The sequence below is a fragment of the Erythrolamprus reginae genome, chromosome 3 (genome assembly GCF_031021105.1).
Source record: "Erythrolamprus reginae isolate rEryReg1 chromosome 3, rEryReg1.hap1, whole genome shotgun sequence".
Taxonomy (NCBI): Eukaryota; Metazoa; Chordata; class Lepidosauria; order Squamata; family Dipsadidae; genus Erythrolamprus; species Erythrolamprus reginae.
Window position 1 is genome coordinate 135,577,483 of NC_091952.1, and position 22,923 is coordinate 135,600,405.

The 22,923-nt window shown below is 40.6% G+C and overlaps 1 protein-coding gene across 1 annotated transcript in view; it reads right to left on the reverse strand.

The window, feature by feature from the left end:
• Window positions 1-22,923, reverse strand: part of LOC139164523 (dimethylaniline monooxygenase [N-oxide-forming] 4-like) — a 224,970-nt gene that overhangs the window by 175,189 nt on the left and 26,858 nt on the right. The window contains exons 2-5 of the mRNA XM_070746780.1: window positions 9,147-9,335; window positions 8,238-8,400; window positions 1,862-2,004; window positions 454-653 (exon numbers count right to left, since the gene is read on the reverse strand). Of these exons, the coding sequence (XP_070602881.1) occupies window positions 454-653; window positions 1,862-2,004; window positions 8,238-8,400; window positions 9,147-9,335 (695 nt within the window). The remainder of the gene's footprint in view (window positions 1-453; window positions 654-1,861; window positions 2,005-8,237; window positions 8,401-9,146; window positions 9,336-22,923) is intronic.

Below are 22,923 nucleotides of genomic sequence, written 5' to 3' on the forward strand. Positions count from 1 at the left end.
CAGGGGCCTATAGATACAATCTCTTCTTTGTGAGATCAGTTCTAAAATTTCTACATTCATTTCTTTTAATCAATGTGCAAATGATAATCTGCTTTTAATGCCTCTTGTAACTGAGCTAGCGTCCAGTTCTCAGTTTTTCTCAGAAAGTAAAAATAATTGTGTGTATCATAAGCAAAAAGATGCCCAATACAGATTTGAGAATTCTCCAGGAACATAGTTCACAGAACACTTTGGGAAAAGGCTCAAGAAACAGCAAATAGTCTAACTACCTATTTTAACAGTATATATTACCCTTGAAGAAGGAAGTTTGTTAAAAATGTACTGGGAAAAGAAAATTTGACATCAAACTTCTGTCTTGCATATAGCAAATTAGTTTTTACTTACTAGCAGACTTCATCTTTCTAAGCTCAGCATTTTGGCAAATATAATGTAATTCATAGTAAAAGAGATTACCTTTTAACTGGGATCAATCCATAATTCTTATGGTTAAACCATTGATTGAATTTCTTTGCCGATAACTTGTCTCTAATGCTGATAGGAAGAAGTCTTAGAATGAAGTATAGAAATCGAGTTTGGAAGATCATATCTCCAGGCCAGCCAGCTTGTGACATCCGACTTACTACCCAGGTTCCATTTCTGGTGCTGAGAAAGACCTAAGGGGCGAAAAACTGAAAAGAGCATTCCTAGGACCACTCCAACTAATGATGAGTGGGAAATGATCTAGTCTAGAAGTAAAAAGCAAAAAGAAGGTTAAATCCTTTGGTAAGGTAGACAGTGTTACTAAAACAAAAACATTAAAACAATATCCAATGGAGGCACATTGTATGGAAGAGCAATATTATGTCAGGCTTACAACTAAGGATGTGAGAATAATAAGACCTAATAATGCATAGAGGCTACAGCATATGGCAAGATAAAAACTTTGGGCAATATTTTCAAGAAAGAATTAGAAAGCAGTGCAGGAGGGGCAATAATTCTGAAATAAGTTACAGCTGGTTCTTGACAACCAAATTTCTGTTGTTAAGTGAGACAGCTCTTAAGTGAGTTTTGTCCCATTTTACAATCTTTCTTGCTATAGTTATTAAACGAAACACTGCAGTTGTTAAATTAGTAACAAGGTGGTGAAGTGAATCTGGCTTCTCCATTGATTTTGTTTCTCAAAAGGTTGTAAAAGTTGATCACTTGAGCCCAGGACATTGCAACCATCATAAATATATGAACCAGTTGCCAAACATCCAAATTCTGAACACGTGACCATGGGGATGCTGCAATGATAATTGTGAAAAATGGTCATACATCACTTATTCCAATGCCATTGTAACTGAATGGTCGCTAAACGAATGGTTGTAAGTCAAGGAACATTTGATTGCATCATTACGATGTTTTAAAACAGGAACATTCTGGTGAAGTTTATTAGCTACCAGGCCTTTTATTAGTATTTTGCAGCCCAGAAATAGTTTTCTGAACAAAGCCTTTAGACCTATACTTGAAGGAAATAGAAAACAACTAAAGTAACACCATAGAAATAAATAAAACGAAAGCTTTCAGGAGATGCATGTGCTTAGACTAACTTTGTTGAAATAGCCATGCCAGTCATTGTCAGTAACTCAGAAGAAATACTGTGGTAATAAAAGTTCTACTTAATGATTACTTGTCATGCACTTAGCACATGACTCCTCTTGAAAGGAAGAGTGAAAGAGCACCAAGTAGGCACTAAATATGGCAAAACCATGCTTCACTACTTCTGACTCTGCTCTTTAAAATTTGATATTATGCGATGATGATGGTGATTCCAAAGTAAAACCACTTATTTCCTACTAAAGAGAAGGAGCATAGCAGTCACTGATTCAGCAAACGATACCTTGGCAGCTGTGCGGCTCACTTCCACGGCAACATCGCCTCCAGTGTTCCCAGAACCAAGTATCAGAACTTTTTTACCCTCCAACCCTTTGGGATCTTTGTATTCCCAGCTATGCATGTAATGACCTTTAAAGTTTTCAATTCCTGTAAAATGACAGTGAAGACAATGTCACTTTTCATGAGACAATAAAACAGTTTCTTTTCATTATTATCAGCTACTCAATACAGTGCCAATGATTCTTTATTAAACTTTTCAGTGTTTATTCATACATATCTGTCTGTCCATCTGTCCATGCATCCATCCATGCATCCATGCATCCATGCATGCATGCATCCATCCATCCATCCATCCAAACATCCATCCATCCATCCATCTATCTCTAGCAGAGGCTATCTGCCAAGAGAGTTAAAGGAAGTACTGTACCAAAGCAAGAGACAGCTACATAGCTCCATTTGTTTTGAAAAAAATTATTGATTTTCAAATATATTTTAAACAAATAACAAATAAATAACAACAAAAGACAGATACATTAAACAACAACAACAACAACAAAATTATAATATCAGCAAACATTCATTATTTCTGCATTGCTACATCAGATATTAAGTCCTATAATAATATACATACCATAGCAAGAGATGGCTACATGACTCCGTTTTTTAATTATATGCAAAATGGCTGCCCAAAACCTTGGATAAAATCCTCTCAAATGGGCTTCAAAGCACCAGTGAGTGTAAATATAGCACCTCTCTGCAACACCTTAAAATATCCTTTTCTATGTACATTGAGTCCTTGATATTCTGCATGTAATAAGTCTTGAAACTGGCTGGTACAAATTCTGATGTTTATTGTCTGATAGGAAGGCTTTAACTAAATGGTTTCTAACTATCAAGTCTAGGCGCAAATGTATCTGCAGGGAGACAGCGTCTTTAGGTATTTATACTATTTGCCCCCAGCAACAAGCAACTTTGACAGTGCTACAATTTTGGTGCCGAATTAACAACCAATCAGAACAGGCTATGCAAAACTATGAACTTCTGAATTCTCCCCAGTAACTCATATTTAGCATACTTAACACTGCATAAGAACTTTTTGCAAGCATTTGATTGGGTCTACTGGCAATATTATGCTGGACTAAAAAGTCCTAGTCTACTGAAGCCCTGACATTATCAGATTTATTCAACTGTAAATGGGACTGGTTTTCTTCTGTTTTCTTTGCATGTAACAGGGCAATTTGTTTCATTGTCTCTATTACCATTTAATTCTTCTGCTTCAAGTAGTTCGCCCGACCAGTGTCGGGCGAACCCAACAAAGTTCGGGTTTGAGTTTGGCACCCAAATTTTTTTTTAAAGTTCGGGTTCGGCATCCGAACCTGAACTTTGCCGAACTTTTGAGTTCAGTACTCAGGAAAGAGCCAGGAAGCGCCACCGCCCAGCTGTCACCTTCCAGAACAGCCGGGGCGTTTCCCGGCGCTCTCCCGAACCCGAACCTTTGCAGAACCTCCGAGTTCAGCATTCAGGAGACTGTCGAGAAGCGCCCAGGCTGTTTCTGAAGGTGACAGCTGGGTGCCGGTGCTTCCCAGAAGAGCGGGTGAGCTCTCGGCTGATCAGGAGGTGCAAAAGGAGGTGGGGAATCCCACAAGGGGATTCCAGGGGCAAAGCTTTGACATCACTGAGGCGTCCTTCCTGGAGTCCCCGTTTCAGCCAGCCTGGAAGGATGTCTCAGTGACATCAAAGCTCCGCCCCTGGAATCCCCTCGTGGGATTCCCCACCTCCTTTTTCACCTCCTGAACGGCCGACAGCTCCCCGGCTGTTTCGGAAGGTGACAGCCAGGTGGGGGCGCTTCCCAGCGTTCTCCGGAGCCTGAACCTGAACCTTTACTGAACTTCTGAGTTCGGCGTTCGGGAGAGCGCTGGGAAGTGCCACCGCCCAGCTGTCACCTTCAGTAACAGCCATGGCGTTTCTCGGCGGTCTCCTGAATGCCAAACTTGGAAGTTCGGCAAAAGTTCAGGTTCGGGTTCTGGCTCCGGAGAATGCCGGGAAGTACCCCAGCTGTTCTGGAAGGTAACAGCTGGGCGGTGGTGCTTCCTGGCACTCTCCTGAACCTGAACCTGAACTTTTGCCGAACTTTTGCAAAAATTTGGGTTCGGTATACCAAATCGTGCAAAGTTCGGTACGAACCTGAACTTTGCAGGTTCGGTTCGCCCAACACTAGTAATGACCCATTTCTCATCTATGAAAAAATTGAAATCCAAGAATATATGATAGGAATTGTGTAATTTTGAGAACATAAATAGCTACTATGGGTGAAAATGGGATAGGCTAAGACAGTGGTCCCCAAACTATGGCCTGTGGGTCGGATGTGGCCGCTGAGGCCATTTATCTGGCTTGCGGCAGCATACGAGATTTTACCAGTCTATATAATAAACTCCTGAATCTCCCGTCCACTCTGCTGCTGAGCATCTGGCGGTGGCTAGGAGGAGGAGGAAAGCCAGGGGGCGGGAAAGAAAGTGGGCCTGCAATTGCCGCCTTTAGGGAGAGAAACTGTTGCTGCTCTGTTGCTGCCCATTTTCCTCCCCGCCCCCTGGCTTTCCTCCTCCTCCAGACGCTCAGCTGCAGACCATCTTGGTCCCTCCAGTGCCACTTTTTTGCTTTTTTTTTTCCTTCAGGGATTTTGCACCGGTGAGGTTTGCACACATTTGGGCACTTTTGGCATTGGGGGGGTCTGCTGCGGAGAGGAAGAGAGAGAGTGAAAGAGGGAGAGATAGAAAGGGAGTGAGTGAGTGAGAGAGAAATAAAGCAAGAAAGAGAGGGAGAGAGAGAGCGGGAGAGTGCCGCTTTTTTGTTTCTTCACCGCCCTGTGGGGCGGGCGCTGGCCTCTGCCCTCAGCCTGGAAGCCCTGCAAGAGCGGCTGGAGGTGCTGAAGGCACTGCAGGGCCAGTACCTCTGGGGCCGTAAACAAGCCATCAAGACCCCCCCCCTCCCCGCACTAACTGGTTGACGGCCACACCATCCCAGATCACGGAGAGGGGAGCTCTTCCCTGGCCAGGTGACAGTGAGGTCCTCCCAACACTCGCCCGCTGCCCAGGCCCCACGCTTGGAGCCAGGGGCGACGGGCCTAGCCTTGGCTTACTTGGCCCCAGTGTGGCAAAAGTGCGGGGGGGAATAGGCGGTGGCAGCGGCTGCTGCTGCTCCAGACCCGCCCCCGAGCTGAGCTTCCTTCCGCTTCCTTGGAGGCAAAGCTGCAAAGCTCACCTTCCACCTCGAAGGAAGCTCAGCTCACCTCCTCCTCCCCACCTCCTCCTCAGCGGTGAGTGGACGGGAGATTCAGGAACCCTCCGAATTTGCCCAAATGGAGATGGCAGCGATGACTTTAAGGGGCCAACAGCCTGTCCTTCTCGGCGCTGTGTTGATCTCCTCGGTGGGCAGCCCCGGAGGCTGTAGCAACGCAGCACTGAGAAGGACCGGCTGTTGGTTTTTGAAGCCTCTGCCGCTGCCCACCGCGGAGATCCCTTCGCCGCTGCCTCTGTTCGGGTGAAGGGATCTACGCAGTGGGCAGCAGCGGAGGTTTCAAAAACCAACAGCTGGTCCTTCTTGGCGCTGCCTTGCTGCAGCCTCCAAGGCCACCGCCACCTCTGTTCGGGCGAAGGGATCTTCGCGGTGGGTGGCGGTGGCTTTAAAGGACCAACAGCTGGTCCTTCTCGGCACTGCATTGCTGCAGCCTCCAAGGCCGCCCACCGTGGAGATCCCTTCGCTTGAATGGAGGTGGCGGCAGTGGCAGGGACCAACAGCCGGTCCTTCTCCATGCTGCATTGCTGCAGCCTCCGAGCTCCGCTGCTGTCCCTGGGTCATCGTAACGATGAAACGTCATAAGTTGGGGACCACGCAACCCGTAACCTGTAATTGGAGAGAGAGAGAGAGAAAGTCGTTGCTGGAGAGAAAGAGATGGACAGAGAGAAAGAGAGAGAGAGAAAGAGAAAGAGAAAGAAAGAGAGAGAGGGGGGACAGAGAGAAAGAAAGAAAGAGAGAGGGAGAGAGAAAGGAAGAAGGAAAGAGAGAAAGAGAGATAGAGATGGAAAGAGAGTGAGAGAGAAAAAGAAAGCAAGAGAGAGAAAGAGGGACAGAGAGTAAGAGAGAGAGAGAAAGGGAGATAGAGAAAGAAAGAGGGAGAGAGAAAGGTAGAGAGAGGAAGGAAGAGGGAGAGAAAGCGAGAGTGAGAGATAGAAAGAGAGAGAGAAAGAGAGAGATAGAAAGGGAGAGAGAAAAGAAGGGGAGAGATAGAAAGGGAGAGGGAGAGAGAGAGAAAGAAAGAAAGAGAAAGAAAGAGGGAGAGAGAGAAAGAGTGAGAGATACAAAGAGTGAGAGATACAAAGAGAATGAGTGAGAGAAAGAGAGAAAGAGAAAGAGAGGGACAGAGAGAAAGAGAGAGGGGGGGGCTGAGGGAGAGATAGAGAGGGAGAGAGAAAGGAAGAGGGACAGATGGAAAGAGAGATAGAGAAAAAAGAGGAAGAGAAAAATGAGAAAATGATGGAGGGAAAGAACAAGGGAGAGGAAAATGAAACATGAGAGAGAAGGAAAAAATGGAGAGGGAAGAGAGAAGTGGAGAGGAAGGAGGAAGAGAAGGAAGGAAGGAGAAATGAAGGGAGTTTGTTGATTTAAGTTTAAATTTACTTGTTAATACAGAAGTACAAATTACTTTATTACTTTATTACTTCTTTATTTTAAATATTGTATTTGTTCCCATTTTGTTTTTTTCTTTAAATAAGGTATGTGCAGTGTGCATAGGGATTTGTTCATAGGTTTTTTTTATAATCCGGCCCCCCAACAGTCTGAGAGAAAGTGAACTGGCCCCCTGTGTAAAAAGTTTGGGGACCCCTGGTCTAAGACAACGGGTGAGATAATGTGGGTTTAGGTCTTTATTCTTACTTCTTTTATCTTACTATTCCTTTATTCCTATTATAATTGTCCCTCTGCTTTCTGAATCTGTTCTTCACGGGAGAACCCTTTTTAAAAAATCATTCTCCCCATTGAAAATAAGCAAGGATATGGGGAGGTTAGCAATTCTCATATTGTAAGAACATGTAATAAAATTATTTTTTGCCCATATCCCATAACACTCCATCCTTCCCCGCTGGCTATTTCTTGTTGTAATTATACATGCTGAGACTAGAAAGGTGATTTTAGGCTGATCCACAGTAGTTCCAAAAATGAATAGTGACAAACAATTTTCAATGAATAGTCCTTATTTGTTAGATTATTGATAGCAAATCTATATGTAGGGAAGTAAGCAATGGGATATCAGAAGCCCAGTACTCTTCAATATCTTCATAAATGAATTAGATGACAGAAAAAGAGGCAAAATCATGTGAAACAAAATCATGTGAAGTATTAGTATAGCTTTATAAATCGTTAATAAAATCACACCTAGAATATTGCATCCAGTTTTGGTCACCACATTACAAAAAGATGTTGAGATTTTGGAAAAAATGCAGAGAAGCATAACTAAGATAATTAAGAGCCTGGAGAGAAAAACTTATGAAGAATGGTTGCAGAAATTAGATACAGCCAGTCTAGAGAAAATAAGTACTAGGGGTGACGTGATAGCAGTATTTTGGTATTTGAGGAGCTACCACAAAAAAGAGGAGGTCAACTTATTTTCCAAAGTACCAGAAGGCAAGACAAGAAACAATGGATAGCAACGGTGAAGGGCTACCAAACCTTTTACTACCACACTGTGGGTGTGGCTTATGCAGGACACCCTACATTTTCTTTCAACATCTTTCAGTGAAAATTGGGTGCTCTGGGGTGGAACTTAATTTTTGCTATCCCACTGTGTCCCCCCACCCCCGTCTGGGCAGTAGCCCATCCCTGGATGGCAACCAATCAAGGAAAGAAGTAACCTGGAATTAAGGAGAAACTTCCTAACAGTGAAGACATTTAACTAGTAGAATAGCTTGCCTTCAGAAGTTTTGAGTTCTTCATTACTGGAGGTTTTTAAGAAAAGACTGGATAGTGACCTGTCTAAAAAGGTATGTAATTAAGCAACAGTTGTAAACCAAAATATGTTTTAAGGGCTTTGTGGAAGAACATTCCACAGAATTGAAGTGTCAGAAAAGAAGGCTTGACTTGAGTCAATGCCAGATCAACATTATCACTGCTCTCGGCAACTGTGGAAGTTCCTATAGAAAGAAACATTCCATCAACCAACCTGAACCAAAATTTTGTAGGAGTTACAAGAAGATTTTGCCAGGAAATGAACAAACAGCCGGTGCAATTTGAGCAACCATATGATATGGGCTCTTTGCATTTCTTTGCATTATGCTGAAACCATAACCATATCAGCTTATTTGTATTTAGCAAATTTGATCAAAACTCACCAGGGAAAGAATCTAAGGGTAGATTAGGTTCTGCAAAATGGCCAGTGCAAATCATAACTGCATCAAAGACAATGGATGCCTTTTTTCCGTTAGCCTCTGTGTAGACCACCCAGTGTCCAGTAGTTGTGAAATCTGGATGTTTTCTGATGCTGTAAACTGTAGTCTTGTATAACCCACAAACAAAACAAAATAACTTGGCATCATTATAGAGTGATGACATCTCCTTTTTTGCTATTATTTTGTGTTCTATTGAGATTTGTGAGAATTACTAGATAAGAGGGTAGAACTACTCAATAGGCATAATAAGAGCACTAAGCACTCAGGAAAAAATCTTGGTTCAGTAATAAATCTCTCACTACTATCCATATCTAGCAGATATTGTGTATCCCCTTTTCTATCTAATCCAATCTAAAGTGTAAACTCCATGTTTTTACCAGATATGATATAACCCTCTCAAAGAGTGTTGTATATGTGTACGCTATATTTCTGGGATAACAATGGAATAAAATTCAAATAAATAAATAAATAAATAAATAAATAAATAAATAAATAAATAAATAAATAAATAAATGAATGAATGAATGAATGAATGAATGAATGAATGAATGAATGAATGAATAAACAAATAAATAAATAAATAAATAAACAAAGAAACAAACAAACAAATAAATAAATAAATAAATAAATAAATAAATAAATGAATGAATGCTGTATAGGAGTAGGAGGCAGACTGCAGAGAGCTTCACAGAGTATGTCCCTTCCATCCCTATGATTTTAGGGTTCTATGGAATCTCTCTAATATAGTGGAGTTCTAATATTTTTAGCGTATCATAGTGATTGAAATGTCACTTAACATTTACAGTCCTTTTCTACTATGGCTATTGCAGAAATATCTATTTCCTCCCTCACCTTAAACAGAATGCAGTCCAGAAGATGAAAATGTTTAGCATAATCCTTGAGATACTCCAGGAATAAGGAATGATGTGGGTAGTTAGGACAGCTTTCTGGAAATGGGAAGTCACTGAAGCAGCTCATTTCCTTGGACGAGTTGCTCACCACAGATCTGAAAACACTGGTCCTCCCCTTTTCAGGAATGTCCTGTAAAATGGTTGCATATATTATAGTAAAATGTTTATAAACCTTTAAAAACAATTTTTGAATTGCATTTGCATTTGCAATGCATTTGCAATGCAACCTACTATTTATATGTAATCTGCTTTAGACATGGGATAAATTTAATTCTGCTGACCACTGATATATAGCTATCTTTATTTTAATTACTTTAGCTGTCCAGCTTTTGACAACAAAATGAATGGCATATAAATGTAAATAATAAACAAATAAACAAACAAATAAATAAAATGATACTGCATTTTTATCTTAGTCTACAATTAAATTTTAATTAGATATGTGCTTACATATCTAATGTTGTGGTTAGCTCTGGCCCAGCTCCTGCCCCAAGGACTGTGGATGTGGGGGAGACATCCACATGCCGCAGGCCTGTTTTGCTCCCAGTGGAATCTGATGATGAAGGCTCCTCTGACCAAGAAGACATGAGTGACAGGGAGGAGGAGAGTGTGGCAGACAGCTCAGAAGGAGATCAATTATCTAGCTCCTCCTTGGATTCGGAACAAAAGTTAATGATACAGCCACGCATGCAGAGAGCGATGCACAGGCAGCAACAACTGAGAGATTATTATCAAAGAAAATGAGGCCACCTGTGGTTGGGTGGGGCTGTGGTAATTAGTGAAGCTGCTATAAATAGCAGCCTGTGGGTTTGGCCATTGTGGAGGATTATCTGATCGTTGTGTTTTGTGCCTGCCTTGCTGACTTCAACCTTTGTGTGCTGATTTTTCCCTGCTTTGAAACTAAACCGGAGCAAAGTGAGTTTCACTTTGTGAAAGAAGAAGGACTGTGAATTACCTCACAGCTGCAAGCTAAGTATCTCAGAACTGATAAGGGACTTGTACAAATTACATGCGTGTGTGAAATTTGTATGTGTGAATTTTCGGGAGGATTCTATCAGAGAGCTCGACAGAACATCTAATAGGTACAGTGAGTCTTAAGAACATATAAAGAGTATCTGTGACACACTGTTGTCTATAGCTATGCTTCCTATCTGTAAAACTGTGTTGAGAATGCCTTTGTCCTTCATCAAACACAAAAGGGTACAAAAAAGTTTTAATATATCTACGTTATGTTATTAAAATATGATAGTAGGAAGCTTTAATACCTCCTTCCGGTTCCGCCGCCGCACCGCCAAGAGCAGCTGGTGAGTTGCTCTCCCATGCTGTCTCTTTTTCTTGAAACTTGTGGCTATTTCTGGGCAAGGTCCGCTCGAGGAAGAGGGACCGATAGAGAGAGGAGGTCGTAAGGTATCAGAGGGAGAAAGGCTAGATCGCTCTTGGATGAAGTATAAGAAAGTTGGGTTCCTTTCAAAGGCTGACATTAAGGTGCGATGCTAAACCACTAAACAGGAAGTCAGAGAGGAGGTGGATTCCATATTGAAAATAATACAGGAGTCATCCTTTTGCGAAACTTAGAGCAATAACTTTTGAAACACAGTCTGACAGCGGCGATTGCTTATAGTTTCAAAAAACGTGATTGTATTTTGGGAGAATGGAGATTGGAGATTGGAGAATCAAGACGTGATTGGAGATTGGAGATGGAGACATGAGTGTCAGAATTTACTAAAAACAGCGGCGTGGTGCATTGTTAAAGACAAGAAATGGCAAAGACTTTTGTGGTGAGCTGGGAGATCCTTGTTTTTCCTTGTGAGAATGGAATGGAATTTAACAGAGGCTGGTTGCTTGCTACCCCCTTCTTTCCTTTCCTGCTTTTCCTATCTTGATTAATTTGGAGATTTTGGAGATACCGTATTTGCAAGGAGTGTTAAGTATAAAGTGTGAGACTACTCAAAGACCTATTTGGGGCAGCACTTGACTTGGATTCAACTGATCTGCTTGATGTCATTAATTTGATTTGCCTGATTTCCTGATTTGTTTGACTTGATTAAATTAAATTGTTTTGGACTGAACCAGATTAATTTTAAATTCTAAGAAAATCTAAGAAAAATAAATCAACTAATTAACTGTGAATTTAAAGAATTTAAGGAACTCTAAACTTTAAACTTCTCAATTTAAAAATCTTCGTTGGATGCTACTGCCCTTTTTTATGTTAACAGAAAGTACACATAAATAAAAATTTTACAGACACATTCCTTTTGACCTATGACCAGTGCCGCCATCAGAAATTTTGGGGCCCCATACAGCCTAAGTGTCTGGGCCCTCCCCCCGCCATTTTAAAACTACTTTATTTTGCAAAATACCAATTATATATTAAATTTACCTTTCACAAAAAAAATTTAAACCCTGCCACTACAACAAGGTACACTTGTTTGACAGATTAATAATATGAGTCATTTTGTTAAATCTTTTAGTCAAGTATGTTTATTACTATAGTGCAAATATGACATCATAAAGGAAAGCACAGTGAACTGTAAACATATACAAATATTTACTAGACAACACAACATATAACAAATATAACATTATAAAGTGCAGGTGTTAGGGCCACCAGTTCTGTCATATTCAGCTTTAGTAAAGCCGCACTGATTCCACATGTCTCTTCGGTGGCCTCTCAGTTTTTGACCAATGTGTTAATAATGCAGAAAATATATTCAAGTCACATCAACATATTACACACATATAAATAAGTAACCAGAACAGTGCAAATACCCCAAATTAACAAAATATTATTAATTTTGCCATCAACAATATTAAAAGCAGCAATAAGATGACACAAAGGATAAAGACAAAATACTCCTGCACCACACTAGAAAAATATTTGTTTTCACAATAATACCAATAAATAACAGGTAACCAGAAGATAAATTATACGCAATAATGTTTAAAACTATACGTAAACTCCAGCATAGGTGTAAAAAAAAGTCAACCAACTCAAATCACGTAGAACCTCTATTGCAACAAATAGCTGGCTCCAAAACAAAGGTGCAGTTCGTGCAACAGAGTCTGTGTGCTGACCGCATCACAAGGACTGCACTTGTGCATGTGAATGGGGCTCCCCACTTCATAACTGCACTGCCACTCCAAGCGCTGAGGAGCTCCACGCTTCATAGCCATGCACATTCACATGCATAAGTGCAGTCCTTGTGATGAGGTGAACACATGGACCGTGTTGCACGAACTGCACTCTGGCTTGAACATCAGCTAGATCAAGGTAACTAGAGTAAACTTGGACCTGTATTTAGCTGTGAAGTCCACAGCTGAATGAAAAACAATGTCCCATATGATAACATTTTCCTACGTGTCTATGTGAGTAAAGTAAAGCTGTCATTTTCTTCAAGTAAATGTTCACAGTATCTGGAAAACCTAGTGGATAGCAAAAATGAACATTCTATCAAATGCACTGTGAGCACTGAATTGTGCCCTTCTTGGCTCATAGTTAAAATAAACAACAAATTCAGGTTTATGGAGCAAGTCTTCTGACTTTCTGATCTGCAAAGTCTTTAATTAAATCTTTGTAATTGAGTTGTCTTGCAAGCTCATGTTCAATGGAAAGTATTGCTAGGCTGTTTAGATGTTGTTCACCCATTGTAGAACGCAGGTAGTTCTTGATTAATGAAAGTTTGCTAAATGCCCTCTCTCCTTCTGCCACTGAAAGTGGGAGTGTGGTAAAAATCCGAAGAGCAATACACATCTCTCCAAATATTCCTTGAAGCTCTAGTTCGTAGATTGCGTTTAGCAAATCTAAGGGACTCAGGTTTTCTGGAAATGTAGCTTTGTACACTTTCCGAAGATGTTGCAGCTCACCGAATAAAGATGATGTGAAATCATCAGGATATGCTGAGATTAATTCTTCAGTCGATGCCACCAGGTCTTCCTCACTTATTTTTGTCACTTTCAAGATTGGAGAAAATAGCTTGCAGACTTCCTCCATAGACTGGAAGCGCTGATGAAGGTCAGAAATGATTGTGTCCATTGCCACAAGGAAGACATTAGCTTTAAAATGCTCTTCAGGATCTATTGCATCATGATGCTTTGACTTCCTTTGCCGCAATTGTTGAGGATTCAGTAGTTCCTTGGGAATCTCCATGCAATCTGCTACTGCTCCAGTTTCAGAAAGTAAAACAGGCCACTTTTCTCGAAGCAGTTGCATTTCTTCAGTGAGAGCTTTAATGTTGGCCACCCCAATTTCCATGGAAATAGATCTTGATTGGAGAATTTTGTTTCCATCCTCAAAGCTGGTAAGCACTTTGAACCAGAATGTGGCTAAAACAACTGCCCGAAAGGATGAGAAGTAGTCATAGAGACCTTGGGTATCTGAGTGTGCATCATTTGTAAATTTTCTGGAAACGAACTTTTTCCAGAGCCTTTAAAATGCTTGGTAGATTCTGTGCAATTGGACGTACAACCTCTATTCTTGAACTCCAACGAGTGTCACTCAAACCATGCAAAGACCTTCCCACTTCTATATCAATTTTCATGTATAGTCAATACCCTTTACAGATAATTAGCGCCTATTAAAAATACCCCTAAAAAAATTGAAAACATCTTGTGGTAGCATAATCAAAGGGGGAAAAAACAAAACAAATAGGATCACCAAATATTGCCCAATTAATCCAATTACAAACCTAATTACTAAATCCTTTATATAAAAAATTAAAAATAAGAAAGTTAAAAAAATAGAGTTAAATCTATAAAAAAATAAGAACACATAGAAGCATAGAAGCATAGAAGCATAGAAACATAGAAGACTGACGGCAGAAAAAGACCTCATGGTCCATCTAGTCTGCCCTTATACTATTTCCTGTATTTTATCTTACAATGGATATATGTTTATCCCAGGCATATTTAAATTCAGTTACTGTGGATTTACCAACCATGTCTGCTGGAAGTTTGTTCCAAGGATCTTCTACTCTTTCAGTAAAATAATATTTTCTCATGTTGCTTTTGATCTTTCCCCCAACTAACTTCAGATTGTGTCCCCTTGTTCTTGTGTTCACTTTCCTATTAAAAACACTTCCCTCTTGAACCTTATTTAACCCTTTAACATATTTAAATGTTTCGATCATGTCCCCCCTTTTCCTTCTGTCCTCCAGACTATACAGATTGAGTTCATTAAGTCTTTCCTGATACGTTTTATGCTTAAGACCTTCCACCATTCTTGTAGCCCGTCTTTGGACCCATTCAATTTTGTCAATATCTTTTTGTAGGTGAAGTCTCCAGAACTGAACACAGTACTCCAAATGTGGTCTCACAATCTCCCTCTTCCTGCTTGTTATACCTCTAGCTATGCAGCCAAGCATCCTACTTGCTTTTCCTACCGCCCGACCACACTGCTCACCCATTTAGAGACTGTCAGAAATCATTACCCCTAAATCCTTCTCTTCTGAAGTTTTTGCTAACACAGAACTGCCAATGCAATACTCAGATTGAGGATTCCTTTTCCCCAAGGTCATTATTTTACATTTGGAAACATTAAACTGCAGTTTCCATTGCTTTGACTATTTATCTAGTAAAGCTAAATCATTTACCATATTACAGACCCCTCCAGGAATATCAACCCTATTGCACACTTTAGAGTCATCGGCAAATAGGCAAACCTTCCCTACCAAACCTTCCCCTATGTCACTCACAAACATATTAAAAAGAATAGGACCCAGAACAGACCCTTGTGGCACACCGCTTGTAACCTGTCTCTGCTCAGAATACTCGCCATTAACAATAACTCTCTGATGTCTACGCTTCAGCCAGATTGAAATCCACTGAACTATCCAGGGATTAAGTCCAATTTTCACTAATTTATCTATCAGCTCTTTATGTGGAACCGTATCAAAGGCTTTGCTGAAGTCCAGATAGGCAATATCCACGGCACCACCTTGATCCAACACCTTTGTGACATAGTCAAAGAAATCAATGAGATTAGTCTGACATGATTTGCCTTCAGTAAAGCCATGCTGATTTGGGTTCAATAAGTGCTGATTTATCCTCTTTTTGAGTAGAGTCTCCATCATTTTAACTATAACTGATGTCAAGCTAACTGGCCTGTAGTTACCAGCTTCTTCTCTACTGCTCTTCTTGTGGATAGGCACAACACTGGCCATTCTCCAATCCTCAGGAACATCTCCTGTTAACAGGGATTGGTTAAACAAATCAGTCAGGGGGGTAGCAATGACAGATATGAGTTCTTTAAGAAGTCTGGGGTGGATGCCATCTGGACCCATTGCCTTATTTATCTTTAATCGTTCAAGTTCTTCTAAGACATCGGCTTCTAAGATCACTGGAGCTGAATCCGTACAGCTGGAAGCAATGCTATATCCCTCTATAGTATTATTTTGTAAGGTATCTTTTGAGAAAATTGAACAGAAGTATCTATTGAAATGGTCAGCGATCTCCTTATTCCCATCAATGCATGCATTATTCCCGGTACTAAGCTTCGTGATGCTGCAGTTTTTCTTCTTCCTATCACTAATATATCTGAAGAAGGTTTTATCCCGCTTTTTTACAAATTTGGCAATTTTTTTATAGATTTTGCAATTTCTTCCTCTTTTGAGACTTTAGCAGCGTATATTATCTGTTTCGCCTCCTTCTGTCTCATTTATACATCTCTCTATCAGCTATACTTCCAGACTCTTTATACCTCCTATAGGCAGCCTTTTTTTCATTGACTATAGCCCTTACATCATTGCTAAACCATAGCGGTTTCGTCTTCCTTTTACCTTTAGTTATTTGCCTTACATACAGTCCTGTGGCTTTTAAGATGGCCTTTTTTAATACAGTCCACTGGGTGCTCACTCCTGCCATTTTATCCCTCCCCTTTAATTCATTATTTAAATATTCCCCCATTGCATTAAAATTTGTTTTTCTGAAATCCAATACTTTGGTTGCAGTATAGGATTGCTCACAATCAGTTTTTACATCAAACCAGAAACATAGATGGTCACTGCAACCTAAATTTTCTCCCACCTTGACCTCTGAAACCCAATTCCCATTCGTAAAAACTAAATCAAGAATATTCTCCCCTCTAGTTGGTGTCTTAACCAGCTGTGCCAGAGCTGCTCCTGTAAAGGCCTCTACTATATTCTTACTTTTGCATGTAAGGGCACTGGGGATATTCCAGTCAACATCAGGCATGTTGAAATCACCCATAACCACAATATCTCCCTTTACTGCCATTTGGGTAATTTCATCCACCATCTTCTTGTCATATTCCTCAGATTGCCCTGGAGGCCTATAGATCACCCCAATTCTAATGACAGAACCTTCTTTATTTTGCATGCAAATCCAGAGAATCTCCAGATCTTTACATGTATTTTGAATTAGTGTTGTTTTTAGACTTTCTTTAACATAAACGGCTACTCCACCTCCCCTTCCCTCTATTCTATCCTTCCTATACAGTGTATATCCTGGTATGGATATTTCCCATTCATTAGAATCCTTAAACCATGTCTCAGTTATGGCAATCAGATTTTGCTCAAGTTTCAAGCATCCGTGCACATTACCTGAAGAACATTATTTTCATTATTAGTTTGCCCCTTATCATCAACAACTACATCTATTTTATTTACAGCTCCCTTTTCATAAGCTTCCAGAAACTGATTTATCCTCATTGATCGGGGACAGAAATCCTCCACATCTGGTACATCTCTGTCCCCTTTACCTAGTTTAAATGCCTGTCCAAAAAAGTTCTGAATTCCTCACCGAGCACCTGGGTACCTCTGTATGATGGATGCAAACCATCTCTCTTAAACAACTCCCTATTAGACCACCTACTGACATGATGACTTACATAGCCAAAACCTTCAGCTTTACACCACTGCCTTAACCACACATTAAACTCTCTGATACAAGTTGTTTTATCCTCCTGGCCAGAAACCGGTAACACCTCTGAGAAAGTCACTGAATCAGTTATTTTACCCAGCTCCACACTTAGACATTGAAAATCTCTTTTTACTACATTAACATTTCTCTGGCACAAATCATTTGAGCCTAGATGCACTACCACATCAACATTATTACCTTTACTCACAGCCTTGACAATATTTGTAATAGGCCTCCTGTCCCTGCTGGCAGTGGCCCCTGGGAGACACCTCATCACCTTCACCACATCCTTACTCTGTCCCAAATCAACACAAAGAGATATAAACAGAAAATAGAAAATTACACTAAGTAGATAAGGTAACTATGAATGTAAAGACACAACAGGATGAAAAGAAAAAACAAGAAAAAGAAAAAGAATAGCACAGTGCAAGAAAAAAGAAGAGAAAGAGGAGGGAAGAGCAAAAAACCCTTCCCTCTTCTTCTCATTAACCACTCCACCTATCTCCTTATAGCATTTTCCAAAGTTTGCAAATTTTTAAAATTGCTTTATAAAAAAGAATATACCCTCATGTATCACCAAATCCATATTATGAAGCAAATGTGCAAGAAATCCAAGATTTTTGGGTCAAGCTGACACCAGGCAGCCTTCCGTTTCTCCGGGGGTTGTCCTGGCCTTTCGTGTGTTTTTTGGTGGCTTAACGGCGATCACTGACCTGGAGAGATGGTGGTTTAATAGAGGAACTCCTTGTGTACCTGAGGGAGGTCGGCAGACCCACCGGGAAGCAGGGAAACCCTTTTTGCCAGCGCACGAAGAACCGATCTGCAGATTGGCCTGAAGCTGTGACGCTCCGACTCCATTAAGGAAGCTGTGAGAAGACGGCGGTGAAAGCTTTTGGAGTGAAATAAGTGAAGAGATTCCATTTGATCGATCGTTGTTTGTGGATAATAGCAGATGAAAGACCCCCTGTTGTGTCCTTTGTATTGTTAAGGAAGAGTGCCAAAACCCTTGAGAAAAGCGGCAACTGTGATCCTGTTTAATTGGCTGATGGCGGCAGAGAACAAACAAGACTAGGCAGATCGAGCAGAGTGAGTGAAAACCATATACCAACTGAACCTTTCTGCTGGATTCTGTTTGTGATTTTGCAATGATAGATTGGAAACAACGTGTGATACACAACAGTTTGGGGAGAGAAAGTTTTTGGATGTTTTGATGGTAAGAGGAAGTTTTGGACAGATTTAGGTGGATTAGAATGAACTGAGTCGGTGACAAGCTACAAAATCGGAGGTTTTTATATACTTAATATTTTTTCCTTTTTTTACCTTCCTTTTCATCTCCTCCCCTTTGTTTAATCCCTTTATTCCACCTCACTTTTGATTGCGTATTGACTTTACATTGATGTTCCAGTTGTTAGAAAACAAACAAAAAACCCCCAACAAACGTTGAGCATTGATTTCCTATTAAACCTACAACGCTGTTCCCTTATTGAGGGAGACTGTCAGAGACTGAACTGTGAACTGTGACTCAGCACTATTGCATAAGCCCAAGGAGAGAGAAAAAGAAAAGGGAAGAACACGTTCCTCAATACTATCTGCTCCTTATTGCTTTCCTTCCCACTCCTGAATATTTCTGCCTCCTGTTGCTCTCTCCTTTCAAATTTCAATTATTTTTCTTTTTTGAATACTTTATATGTGACTTATATGTGATTTGTTGCAATGTTGAGAAGAACCCTTTGATTGATTGATTTTTGATAATATTCTATACTGATATATTGCCATTATTATATATTATCTGATGAAGTGGACAAGGCCATTGGAGCTGTGAGTTCCGCCACCTGTCTACTGGATCCGTGTCCCTCTTGGCTGGTTTCGGCCAGTCAAGGGGTGACACGGAGCTGGGTCCAGGACACTGTCAACGCCTCCTTGGGGAGGGGGTCCTTTCCGCCCCTTTATAAGGAGGCGGTTGTGCGCCCTCTCCTCAAGAAGCCCTCCCTGGACCCAGCCGTGCTTAATAACTACCGTCCAGTCTCCAACCTTCCCTTCATGGGGAAGGTTGTTGAGAAGGTGGTGGCACTTCAACTCCAATGGTCCTTGGAAAAAGCCGATTATCTAGGTCCTCAGCAGTCTGGATTCAGGCCCGGTTACAGCATGGAAACTGCTTTGGTCGCGTTGATGGATTATCTCTGGCGGGCCCGGGACAGGGGCCTGTCCTCTGTCCTGGTGCTCCTTGACCTCTCAGTGGCTTTTGATACCATCGACCATGGTATCCTTCTGTGCCGGCTGGAGGGGTTGGGAGTGGGAGGCACTGTTCTTCAGTGGTTCTCCTCCTACCTCTCCGGTCGGTCACAGTCGGTGTTAGTGGGGGGTCAGAGGTCGACCCCGAGGTTTCTCCCTTGTGGGGTGCCTCAGGGGTCGGTCCTCTCCCCCCTGCTATTTAATATCTACATGAAACCGCTGGCCGAGATCATCCAAGGGCATGGGGTGAGGTATCATCAATATGCCGATGATACCCAGTTGTACATCTCCACCCCATGTCCAGTCAACAAAGCAGTGGAAGTGATGTGCCGGTGCCTGGAGGCTGTTGGGGCCTGGATGGGTGTCAACAAACTCAAACTCAACCCAGACAAGACGGAGTGGCTGTGGGTTTTGCCTCCCAAGGACAATTCTATCTGTCTGTCCATTACCCTAGGGGGGGATTATTTACCCCCTCAGAGAGGGTCCGCAACTTGGGCATCCTCCTCGATCCACAGCTCACATTAGAAAAACAGCTTTCAGCTGTGGCGAGGGGGGCGTTTGCCCAGGTTCGCCTGGTGCGCCAGTTGCGGTCCTATTTCGACTGGGAGTCATTGCTCACAGTCACTCATGCCCTCATCACCTCGAGGCTCGACTACTGTAACGCTCTCTACATGGGGCTACCTTTGAAAAGTGTTCGGAAACTTCAGATCGTGCAGAATGCAGCTGCGAGAGCAATTATGGGCTTCTCCAAGTATGCCCATATCACTCCAACACTCCGCAGTCTGCATTGGTTGCCGATCAGTTTCCGGTCACAATTCAAAGTGTTGGTTATGACCTATAAAGCCCTTCATGGCACTGGACCAGAATATCTTCGGGACCGCCTCCTGCCGCATGAATCCCAGCGACCGGTTAGGTCCCACAGAATTGGCCTTCTCCGGGTCCTGTCGACTAAACAATGTCGTCTGGTGGGACCCAGGGGAAGAGCCTTCTCTGTGGGGGGCCCGACCCTCTGGAACCAGCTCCCCCCTGAGATTAGGATTGCCCCCACCCTCCCTGCCTTTCATAAACTCCTTAAGACCCACCTCTGCCGTCAGGTATGGGGGAACTAAAACACCTCCCTCTTGCCCATGTTGTTTTGTTGATTGATTGACTGTGTGCCTGTTTTTTATATATACTGTTTTTATGAGATTACTAATTTTAAATTGTAATTAGATTGGTGGGCATTGGATTTGGTATTATGTACTGTGCTGTTTTTTATTATTGTTGTGAGCCGCCCCGAGTTTGCGGAGAGGGGCGGCATATAAATCCAATAAATCTAATCTAAATCTAATCATTACATTTCTATACTGCCATTAATAATACTTTACACTGTTATATTATCATCACTATTAGAGATCTATTGAACCTTTAAATTAACTGAATTACTGAGCTAGATTTACTTACTGATTTATATCTAAACTAAAAATTTATTTATTGACCTATATACATATATGCTGATGTGTTAATTTATCTACTTATTATTTACCTATTTACCTACCTATTAATATAAATACTACAATTTGCTAAACAACTGTACTTAACTATAACTATTATAACTATTAATTATTATATATTAATTGAAAGTTACTTTCCATTACTTATTACATACTCAATTATTCTAACTTATTCTAACTTACTTGAATACCCATATCTAGAACATTAATAATACTTATGAGATATTGTTATAGAACTGTATATTGACATTTTTGAGTCTTAATAATTAGATTATAGAGCCCATTATAAGATTATTATGTTATCTTACTACAAGTTTACTATAAGTTATCTTATTAAGATTAATATAAATCAACAATATCGAACATTTTGAGTATAAGCTAAACTAATATCTCTGTATCTTTTACTATACTCTATCTGACTTTCCCATAAAATATTCAAAATGTCATCTACTAATATAAACACAATTACTAAAGCTTGGAAGAAGGCAACACCTCAATCTTCAACCCCGACCATCCAGCGTAACTTAGAAAACTCTTCTACTGACAAAACACCAGCTGTACAACCAGACCAAGCTGCACCCATCACCTTAGCCTCCCTACAAGAGATAATGATTAATATGCAGCAATCAATGGATCAGAATTATGAATTAATAATGGGAAATATGGGTGCAATGAAGGAAGATATCAAAGAAGACATTAAGAAAATTGACGATCATGTTGGACAGCTTGATGAGAAGATAGCGATGATGCATGGAACCCTCACACAGAATGATGAAAAAATTAAAAAAATTGAGGAACTAAATGATAGAATGGAAACCAGATTACAGTATGCAGAAAGTAGAACAGAATATATTAACAAAAATCTGGAAGAGGCCATATAAATCTTGAGCTTGAAAAATCAGCATTCTTCTTGAGGTTTCAGAACATTAGCGAATCAAGTGAAGAAAACCTGCCCCAGATCATGTCAGAAATTCTTGCACCCATCGGAAACAAAACCCCACAGGAAATGTATCAACAAATGGATGAAATTTACAGACTATCGACAAGCTATGCAAAAAGAAATCGCCTACCTAGGGAAGTACATATTAGATTCACAAAACGTACTATAAGAGACGAAATCTACAATATGTCAAAGGAAAATCCTCCATCATATAAGGGAAAAGAGATCATAGTCCTTCGTCAAGTTCCCAGACGAGTGCGTGAAAAGCGGCAACCCTATCAAACACTAGCCAATAAACTTAACAGAAACAAGATACCGTTTAGATGGCTGACACCTGAGGGCATGCTTATCTCCTTAATTGACAAAAAATACAAAATAACCTCGATAGAAGATGCAAGGGACTTTTACGATCAAGTCATCAAAAAGGTAGATGAGGAATGTATTAGGGAACAAGAATCAAAAGATAAACCTAGCCAGGATGAAATTAGCTCTGAAGACATTCTTGCAGATAAGGAAACTGGACTTAAATTAATGGAAGAATATGACAGAGATGGCCCAACAACAAGATCTCAAGCGGAGGCGAGAAAGGAGAAAAGAAGAGAACCAGCAAACTAACCCACATCTCAAAAAACCCTTACCGAACAATGGAATAAGACTATTCTCTATTAATATCAATGGCCTCAACTCTCCTAGTAAAAGGAAAAAAAAATTCCACAAAATTGAACAACAAAAAGCAGATATAATCTGTCTCCAAGAAACGCATGTAAGAAAACAAGACAAACTAATTTTAAACCATCCCAAGCTTGGAGAAATCTTCTCATCCCTTGCCCAAGTCAAGAAAAGAGGAGTAATATTATACATTAAACCTAAACTCAACCCCCAACTAATTTATACAGATGACAACGGACAGATATTAATAGTACAAACTACATCAGGAACAAAAAAAATACATATAATCGCAATCTATGCTCCCACAATAAATCAATCCACTTTTTATGCAAAACTACATAAAAAAATTACGGAATTAAACTTGACAAATATAATAATAGTAGGCAACTTCAATGCAACATTAGATAGGAAAAAAGATCATAAAAGCACTAAACAAATGAAAAAGAGAAAACAACTACCGACAACTTTTGAACAACTTACAACAGAATTAGCTCTAAAAGACATATGGC